At 39.0% G+C, this 10,242-nt stretch overlaps 1 protein-coding gene across 3 annotated transcripts in view; it reads left to right on the plus strand.

The window, feature by feature from the left end:
• fam49bb (family with sequence similarity 49 member Bb) overlaps positions 1–7,556 on the plus strand; it is a 48,780-nt gene extending 41,224 nt beyond the window's left edge. Inside the window, exons 6-11 of one of the 3 annotated variants that reach the window (XM_057322510.1) lie at positions 3,042–3,119; positions 4,413–4,529; positions 4,611–4,690; positions 4,926–5,052; positions 5,212–5,282; positions 6,056–7,555. In XM_057322510.1, coding sequence (XP_057178493.1) covers positions 3,042–3,119; positions 4,413–4,529; positions 4,611–4,690; positions 4,926–5,052; positions 5,212–5,282; positions 6,056–6,119 — 537 coding nt within the window. In that variant the 3' untranslated portion in view covers positions 6,120–7,555. Of the gene's footprint in view, positions 1–3,041; positions 3,120–4,412; positions 4,530–4,610; positions 4,691–4,925; positions 5,053–5,211; positions 5,283–6,055 lie in introns of all 3 variants that reach the window. The other 2 variants (XM_057322509.1, XM_057322511.1) reach the window with 2 other exon arrangements.
• The last annotated feature ends 2,686 nt before the right edge of the window (positions 7,557–10,242 follow it).

Raw genomic sequence — 10,242 nt, forward strand, 5'->3', positions numbered from 1 at the left:
AAATGAAAAGCTCTGTATTTTTTTCAGACCTCAAATACTGCAATGAAAACAAGTTCATATTTACTTTTAAGCATTAAAACAAAACTTTGTAAAAATTCAAAGGTTATATTTTTATGTCATAACCTCGATTTTTATCACCTCTTGCTGTTGGATGACTTTGTCACTCCTGAGGTTTGATTTTTTTTTCAATTCAACAGACACTGGACTGGAATGGCCACAATACATCTAGAAATGTTGATTAAATGAAAATTTGTTTTTTTATGCTGCTGTTAAATACAAATGCAAATCTGCCTCCGCAGCCATGGAGTGTTTTTTCTTCAGTCATCACACATGACTTAAAATGCATTATACATAATAACAATAAATCATTCAAGTCTTAATTTTTCATTTCGTTAGCTTTTTCCCTTTTCTGGCAGTTGTTGGGTACATTTGCATATGGAATTCTATATTTAAATGTTTATACAGTCATTTACATGCACATTTTTTGGATGAAAGTGAGATGGTTGCTGTTGGTGCAAGCTCTAGTAATTAAATAAGTCTTATATCAAGTAGAAAATGAATGGGAAATGACCTGATACAGTATACCACTTAATCAACAGTATTTTCCAAACTTGTCCCTTTGTCTAGATTTGCTGCTATAGACGGTGATTCCAAATAAATGACCAAGCACAGATCTAGGGTGATAGTGAATTTGAATAAATGCATGCAGTACAGATTTCAGTCGTCTGTGACTACAGATGATTCATTAGTTTAATGTTCTCTAGAGAAATGAAATGGCATGCTCATCTTGTAAATCAGCAACAGTTTAACATGCAGTGGGTTTTTTTTATAAACGTCGCTGGAGATAGATGAGCCTGAGGAAGATATAATGCCTTCACAAGCTTCATCTTCTCACATGCTAATTGTGATTAGAGACCAGCTAATGAGAAAAGAATTACTGTGCCATCGTCCGAGTCCGATATCGCCGGCCCAGGTGTGTGCCCAACCTTTTTTGACATTTAAGATCACTAACAAATAGCTTTTTATCCACTCCCGCCATCGTCCTTATCTTCATTGTATGAACACTTGAAGCTTTTCAAGAGATTTACTCACCCTCATGTCATTCCAAACTTCAATGACTTTCTTCTGCAGAACACAAAAGAAGAGATTTTGAAGAATGCTGGTATCCAAACAACATTGACTTCCATTGTACAAAACCATCGAGACATTTCTCAATATATCTTCTTTTGTGTTCCACAGAAGAAAGCGTCATATACAGATTTCGAACAACATCAGGGTGAATAAACGATGAATTTTTATTTTTGGATAAACTATCATTTTAAGAAATCATCACGCTGTGCTATATCGTGTTCTTCTACGCTCTATCTGTAGTTGTATAATCTCCTTTGACAACGCATGTCATAACCTCGGACACACAATCTTCAGAGGCTGACACTCGACCTCCTTATTTGTCCCAGGTTACGTGTCCTAAAAAATCAAGTAATGTTTCGTCTAGTCGTTTGTTTTCTCAGCTGTCTCCAGGCCAACACTAGCTCTCCACTTTGCTCTATTCTAAACATTCGGCACGTTCGCATAAACCCCGTCGCCTGCGGCAAAGAACAGAGATGTCCCAATTAAGAGATGGCACTGCTAAATGCGGGTAGGTAGGGGGTGTAAGGTGGCATGCCAACCTCCATCTAGCCATGCCCTCATCTCAGCTTGGCCCAGTGACCTACTTCAGCCGGCTAATGCTGTAGAGCCGTACACGGCAGGGACACGACTGACTGTCTGGTTAGCCGAGCGTAAATGGACTCCACACCAGCTCTCAGATGCAATGTAGACACGCATGTCATTTTGAAGTGTCGTGTTGATTTTGTTTGCGGCGTGTTTTCACAAAGCATTAGTGTATAGGTTTTCGTTTTCTGCATTGTAGTCGCTTTAATAAGCTTATGTCTGTCAGTGTCTCTGTCTCAAAATCACTGAGCTGGTCATTTGGCATCATTAAAGGTGACCTTTGCTCCTGTAAATCCTAAAGGGGGCATTTCTCACCCGACCTTAGATCTCGTCTTGTCACTATATATATAAGCCTTTTCATCCATCTGTCATAAGAAGTACTTATTCACTGGAGTAGGGTTCAGTTTTGAAGAATACTGCTTTTAGGAACAGACATCACCCAGACTGTCCTAAGGTCTGACAGATATGTCGTCAAAGCTGACAGATTGTTGTTATTATTCAAAGAAACTGCTGGTTTTTAAGTACAGCTTTTGCTAATCCCATAAAGTCTTTTTCTTTGAGAGTCCACAGTGCATTTTAATGCTTCTATCATGTCACTTAAACCAAGCTAAAAACATACTGCCCGGAGAGTTGATCCTTTTAAAACACAAGCATTCTTTTTTGACCAATGATGCTTGCTCAGACCTGCTCAAGTTTCAATGTTAGATTTGTTCATACTTGCGCTGTTTTCAACAATACAGGTAGGATGTTACTTTAGATTGTCTTGTATTAATTCTCTAGATATCTGTTGTGATTTTCACCTTTTGGACAGTTAAATGTGCAGAAAAGCCTTAATATTATAGAGATTTTGGGGTGGAGTATTTTTTTTGTTCTAGGTTTGTAGTTTACCAAAAATTAACAAGTTTGTCATTGCAAACCTGTATGACTGTCTTTTTTCCGCTGAACACAAGTGAAGATATTTCAAAGTATGTTAAAGACCAAACAATGTTGACTTCCTTTGTATGAACACAAAACCATTCAAGACATTTCTCAAAATATCTTTTTTTTGTGTTCCACAGAATAAAGAGTCATACAGGGTTTAAATGACATGAGGGTGAATAAATGATGACAGAATTTTTATTTTTGGGTGGACTGTCTCTTTAAGGCACTACTCCGGACACCCTAGCAACCACTTGGCAACATGACAGAAGACCACTCAGGTGGCCACCCCCTTGTATTGTAGTGCCGACTTTTGCACAGACGGGTCATTTTCTTGAAAACACGTAAAAATCTAGATAACACATTTTTTCTAGATATACTGACTCAATTGTTTGTTCATTTTTTTCTAGATGACAAATCCTGCCATTCAGAATGACTTCAGTTATTACAGGAGAACCCTGAGTCGCATGAGGATCAATAACGTTCCTGTAAGTTTTCTCAAAACAGTCATCTCTCTATTCCTATGGTTTCTTAAAGTTGAATTTCTCATTCTGTTCTCCTTTTCTTTTACTTTCCCCTGTTTATATTTACTCTTCTGTTGGCCACATATCACTCTCCGCACAGCTCTTCACCCCTTCTTCCCCACCTGTTTTATCCTTTAAAGCAGAGACCCTTTGAAAGGGGTAGTGCCATTTTTATTTAAGCTCGTTTCACTCAACTGACACACTTCTCTTTCTCACACACACATACTAGAGCACGTATCCACGTGCACACACTGGCCTCAGGGGACTACTGAGGACCCAAACAGAAAATAGTCTCCCACTGGGTGAGGGAGTGAGTTCTCACTGTTACCCACTAAAGTGCATTGAGGTGCACCAATATAGTGTTGCACCTGATCTGTGGTCAGCTTTGTGCATGTTCTCCCGTGAGAAATCCTGCCCTCCTAGGACTAAATATCTGATCTGAGAGCGGGCCTTGCTCACGCCCCTGAGGGACACCGTGCGGCCCAGATACCATGCTTAGTGAAGTGGTGCTGGTTTTCCCCTTATATTCTCTCAGACTGAACTCAGTAGCCTTGCAGTAGCTCCCCTGGGCCCCGCTGCTGTATAACAGCTAAATAAATCACTCTGGCTGGCGCCTTTCACATCTGCCATCGGCCCGAGTGTAGGCTATTGTTTAATGTATGAATTTATTTTTAGTCTTGGCACAGCAATATGTGCAGGTGTATGAAGTTTACGGTAAGCTGAAATAAAACAAATAAGTTGTTTTGATAGTTTTGTCAGTTTGAATAAAATTCTGCGAAATGGGGCCGCTGCTGTGCGTAGATGTAAACAGGTTTAATAATGTTTAAATATTCAATAGAGAGTATGTTTTGTGTAAAGGAACATTTTAATTATTTTTCACTTTTCCCATATTCGACCAATGAATTGTTCCTCTGCCCAGAATTCATCTCAATCAAAATAACTAGCAGCATCCTTACTAACGCCTCAGAGACCTAATGCCATAGAAGTTTGCCCATGTTTTGGTTTCTGTGGCAAGCCCAAAATTTGCCTGACACATATTCCCTACTCATCTGAGCAGAAAGGCTGAGAAACATCCATTTTCATTTTTTAATATTCAGTGCATTAATGTTTTATTCGGGTTTTGACTTCTTTTCACCTGAGAAATGAGTTTGCAGAGAAAAAGGCCTCTCGAAAGCATACCCATCACCTTACCACACTTTTGACTTTTCAACATCTTTTCCACTTAATTTTTTTTATTTTATTCATCTCTCCGTGTAGGCCGAGGGAGAAAATGAGGTTAATAACGAATTAGCCAATCGGATATCTCTATTTTACGCTGATGCCACGCCCATGCTGAAGACATTAAGCGATGGAACGACAAAGTTTGTATCTGAGGTAAACAAAAATAGTTTATTATTTCTAAATGAATTTCTACAGTTAGACGACAGGTAATCTATCATCTTTCTTTGCAAACAGAATAAGAATTTGCCCATTGCGAACACCACAGATGTATTAAGCACTATGGCAAGTGTGTGCAAAGTTATGTTGGAAACCCCGTAAGTCTGCTTTTTTCTTGTTCAAGACACAGATTTTATAGAAATTATTCTTGAAATAAAAAAGGGAACATAGGGGAAATTAAAAAAAATATTAATAATGTAAGCAATATTATATATTATATTATATAATAATATCATAAATTATATTGCTATTTTTTAAAAATTAGCAATATAATTAAGTACTGTATTTCATCTTTATTACATAATATTAACTGATTTTATCATTTGGATTCAGCGAGTATCGAAGTCGTTTCAGCAGCGAGGAGACCGTGTCCTTCTGTCTGCGTGTCATGGTCGGGGTCATCATCCTCTACGACTACGTCCATCCTGTTGGTGCTTTCGCCAAGTCCTCCAAAATAGACGTGAGTGAAACCGTCAGCTCTCCTCACAGTCTTCTCACTTCCACCAGGCACAGACTTATCATCGCAGTGCTCAGAAAACACAAAGATGGTCTCACAGTGTGTTGACTCATGAGGTTAAGTACTCATTATAGTAACCACGGCTGCTTTTTCCCCGAACAGATGAAAGGCTGCATTAAAGTGCTTAGAGATCAGCCGCCAAACAGCGTGGAAGGTCTTCTGAATGCTCTCAGGTACTGTATTAAACAAGGCGACATACAAAACCTCATGGTAGATCTAACATATGGGGTGGTTTCCCGGACAGGGATTAGTTTAAGGCAGGACTAGGCCTTTGTTACATTATGATATTTAAGTCATTTTTAAAAACATACTTTACAAAAAAATATTACTGGTGTGGATCTTGAGACAAAACAATCGCACTGATATATTTTAAGATGTCAGTACAAGTTTTTTCGATCAAGACATCTCTAACAGTTAAATTAGTCTGGGACTAGGTTTAAGCCCTGTCCGGGAAACTGCCCCTTAATGTTTTTATATGCAACTGCGGTGGAGATTCCAATACTAATTTTTAAAAGTGTCAGGTGAATTGAAAAATGTCAACTTAAACTGGCCTAATTCTTTTTGATTAACGCTATTTACCAAATTTATTAATAAAAACATTTCCAATTTTGTAAAGGTAGTCAGATGCGTAAAATTGCCTGTGTTTTTCAGTAGATTGTTTTGGTCTGTGCAAACCCCCTACCATGTTTCCTAATAAAGTAATCCATCACCTGAAGAGTTTAATTTACATGCCAAAGCCAATATTTCCTCTCATTTAGCAAGTGTTAATGTTTGACCCTGTTTATGCTTTATTCCTAAAAAGTGCCCCATTATACCGCTGCTAAACAGTTATCCACAGGAGATCATAGTTGGCAACAAACACTTGTTTGGCAACAGCTTGACTTGTTTGTGCTGCGACACAATACAGCAGGTCAAATAATTAACATTTGATAGGTTTTTTGTGCAGGTACACAACAAAACATCTTAATGATGAATCGACCACTAAGACAATTAAAAGCATGCTGCAGTAGCAAGAAACTCTGGGACACGTACCACTGGCCTCAAGTTAATGCTCAGGAGAAGCACGCACACACACACACACACACACACAGTCTTTCTCTCCTGGACTCGAGCGATGCACAGAATGTTTTTATATTAAAATCAGACAAAACCTTCTCTACTCTTTTGTTGTGTTTTTACAATGGAAATGCTACTGGCTTGATGTGTGGTTTTCTGTGCCAAAATGTTTTTTGCTGAAATCCTCGTTTTTTAACATTTCTGAAATTCAGCCATGCTACTGATGGCAGCTATGAAAGCATTGTTAGGTTATATTTGTGGTTATTGTATTAATTTAGATCGTTTCCCGATAAAGGGAGGGTGGGTGTTTTGACTTGAATATAAATATTCATCTAAATATTGTCTGTATGATCTGGATAAGAACAGTATATTATAAAAAGAGAAATATATATTATTTTTGTTTGAATTAATATTTAATGTTACATTCACTGCATGGCAAAATGATTGCATTTCTTCTATTTAAAAGAAAACTAAAAGAAATGAATGTTGTCATGGTTGTGTATAAAAGATAAGATGTTTATGTTTTAAAGCCGAAATGGTACTTGGAGATTACAAATGGAGATTAAGTGATAGAACATTTCAAATGTTATCTTTTTTATAGGTTTTGTTTGTGCATTTGTTTGTTTTGTTTTTCTTTATAGGTGTTATAATTCTGTTTAGCTTTCAAAAACTGTGATAGATTGTAATTTGTTGAGTGTCATACAGTATGTGATGGCGACGTGATGTTAAGAGGAAATAAAATGCTTTGGTTTTTATAATGCTTTGCTGCGTTTTTAATTCAGTGTTACAGATGGTTTTAACGCGCAATCTAGGATGAATCCAATTCCTAGAGAGAGCAGGGTGTGGTCACGGGCTGTAATTCTGCAGTAAATAAGGACAGGAATCAAGGTCAGATGAGGAGGAGAGAGAGGAGAAGCTCTGGGTGAGGCACTGCAGGTCTGTCTGCATTCTACTGCTGTTGGAGCTCTTGGGGTTGCGGAGGAAAAGAGAGAGAGAGAGTTTTAGGGTGTGTCCTGTATCCATGGTGCTCTGCTGGATTTAGGACCTGGAGTGCAGATGTTGAGAGAGTTTAGGAAAGCAGGTTATGTAATGGGAGGGTCTGTGATCCGCAGCACTAAAATGTGCTGAAGAAAAGCATTTCAATTTGGTATTAGCTTTAGGTGGCGACAGGAACATGTGCATGTACTCATTTGCAGAGAAAACAAGTCATTAATATTTTATGATGTTTGATTGCTTCACTGATGGTTTGATAACTGCACTGTAAAAAGTAAGAACTGAATCTACTTAAGAGGGACTTGTAGATTTAACTGATTTTGTCAATTTTACTTGATTATGTTGTGTTGTGTGAACTTTTAGGAGGATTCAAGAGTTAAACTAAATCATTTAAGTACACCGTACTTTAGAGCATCGAGTGAGTCATACTAAAGGCCTGTTTACAAATATCATGGTGCCAAAGGTGCTATTAAAAATAATACATTCCATAGGGAATACAACTTATATATATATATATATATATATATATATATATATACAGTATATATCAAATTTATGCAGTGTGTTATAGTCGTTGGTCTGTTATATAAAAGCTGTCATGTTCGTCTTTGACTGAATCTTTTTGACTGAATTTAACAAAAAGTTGTGAGGTGCTTGTGACGAGGGAGGCGGGACGAGAGCCATGAGGGAACGACGCGAGGCCAGTGGTGCGAGTGATGATGAGTGTCAGCTGTGCGTTACACCGGTCTCGCATCTCTCACGGAGGAGCTCCGGAAGCATAAGAGGAGGAGCGACAGGAAGGTACGACGAGAGAGGACCAGGCCTGGACATTGTTAAGTTTTAGTTGTGTAGCCAGCAGTCGACCGTGAGGTGGCTGCCTGCCTTTTACTTTCGTTTTGTTGTGTGTTTATTTGATTAAAAGTTTGTTTGTTTCGCCGCTTCCCGCCTCCTTCCTCCGTTATATACGAACATTGTTACAGTACTATTTTCTTTCATTTTTTGTAACGCTGCTTTGGAATGATGTGTTTTGGTCAAAAGTGCTAAACAAATTGATTTCTATTAAAAGTCTGTTTATTTGTTGGCAATTAGGAGAGATTAAAAATGAATTAAACACAAACTTAGTGCGAGTGTGAGATCAGTGTTGCATTATATAACTTTATGGATAAACACGGTAATGTTCAATGCATTTTTAGATCAGATTATCACTTTCTTTTTATATTCATTATTCACTTGAATAGCTTTGTTAGGATTTAGAGAGAAAACATTGTTGCTGTTTGTACGTCTAAAATAGCACTGGAAATTAAAATAATATTTCTGTTGATATTTGTGAAGTGACGTGCATATCTTCAGCAGATGTTTGAACCATTTTCTACATATATCATCTTGATCTCAGGTAAGTTTTTTTCTACTTTCTTAAATTAAGTAATGATATAAAAGAAATAACACCTATTAAATTTTCGTCACACATCGGTGTGGTGTCACATGGTCAGTGGGAGGGAAGGAGAAACTGTTACTATACGGTTGCTGAGAATTCACAAACGCGCACACACTATCTCATGACACAAGAAAATGGTAAACCACACGACTGTTACTTGCCAACTCTCACAACTTTTGCATTTATTAAAAGACATTGTAAAGAGGAAGGTCTTGTTACACTAGTCACACGTTAATTTGGCACGCATTCATGTGACATTTATATTAATCTTAGCCTTTAAATGCTGATTGGAACCAAATTGTCCACCATATTGATTTGTGTCCAAATGGATTGTAGATTTATATATATACTTACCTTAAAACATCTAGGTGGCCTGTAGGTGCAACACATGTGCACTCCTGACACTAAGATTGTTCTGGAACAAATGATAAATGGTAACATCATGCTTGTAACAAAAATGTATTATCTCATTTGTAATGAAAATAACTTAATTAATGTCTAAACCGCTGGCAACAAAAGTGAGTTCACCCCTAAGTGAAAATGTCCAAATTGGGCCCAAAGTGTCAATATTTTGTGTGGCCACCATTATTCTCCAGCACTGCCTTAACCCTCTTGGGCATGGAGTTCTCCAGAGCTTCACAGGTTGCCACTGGAGTCCTCTTCCACTCCTCCATGACGACACCACGGAGCTGGTGGATGTTGAGACCTTGCGCTCCTCACCTTCCTTGAGGATGCCCCACAGATGCTCAATAGGGTTTAGGTCTGGAGACATGCTTGGCCGTCCATCACCTTTACCCTCAGCTTCTTTTGGGGTCGTTATCATGTTGGAATACTGCCCTGCGGCCCAGTCTCCGAAGGGAGGGGATCATGCTCTGCTTCAGTATGTCACAGTACATGTTGGCATTCATGGTTCCCTCAATGAACTGTAGCTCCCCAGTGCCGGCAGCACTCATGCAGCCCCAGACCATGACACTCCCACCACCATGCTTGACTGTAGGAAGACACACTTGTCTTTGTACTCCTCACCTGGTTGCCGCCACACACGCTTGACACCATCTGAACCAAATAAGTTTATCTTGGTCTCATCAGACCACAGGACATGGTTCCAGTAATCCAGTCCTTAGTCTGCTTGTCTTCAGCAAACTGTTTGCGGGCTTTCTTGTGCATCATCTTTAGAAGAGGCTTCCTTCTGGGAGACAGCCATGCAGACCAATTTGATGCAGTGTGCGGCGTATGGTCTGAGCAATACTCAGGCATGACCCCACCCTTCAACCTCTGCAGCAATGCTGGCAGCACTCATACGTCTATTTCCCAAAGAAAACCTCTGGATATGAGCTGAGCATGTGCAACTTCTTTGGTCGACCATGGCGAGGCCTGTTCTGAGTGGAACCTGTCCTGTTAAACCGCTGTATGGTCTTGGCCACCGTGCTGCAGCTCAGTTCAGGGTCTTGGCAATCTTCTTATAGCCTAGGCCATCTTTATGTAGAGCAACAATTCTTTTTTTCAGATCCTCAGAGAGTTCTTTGCCATGAGGTGCCATGTTGAACTTCCAGTGACCAGTATGAGAGAGTGAGAGCGATAACACCAAATTTAACACACCTGCTCCCCATTCACACCTGAGACCTTGTAACACTAAAGAATCACATGAC

Source organism: Triplophysa rosa, linkage group LG23 (genome assembly GCF_024868665.1).
Source record: "Triplophysa rosa linkage group LG23, Trosa_1v2, whole genome shotgun sequence".
NCBI classification, from domain to species: domain Eukaryota; kingdom Metazoa; phylum Chordata; class Actinopteri; order Cypriniformes; family Nemacheilidae; genus Triplophysa; species Triplophysa rosa.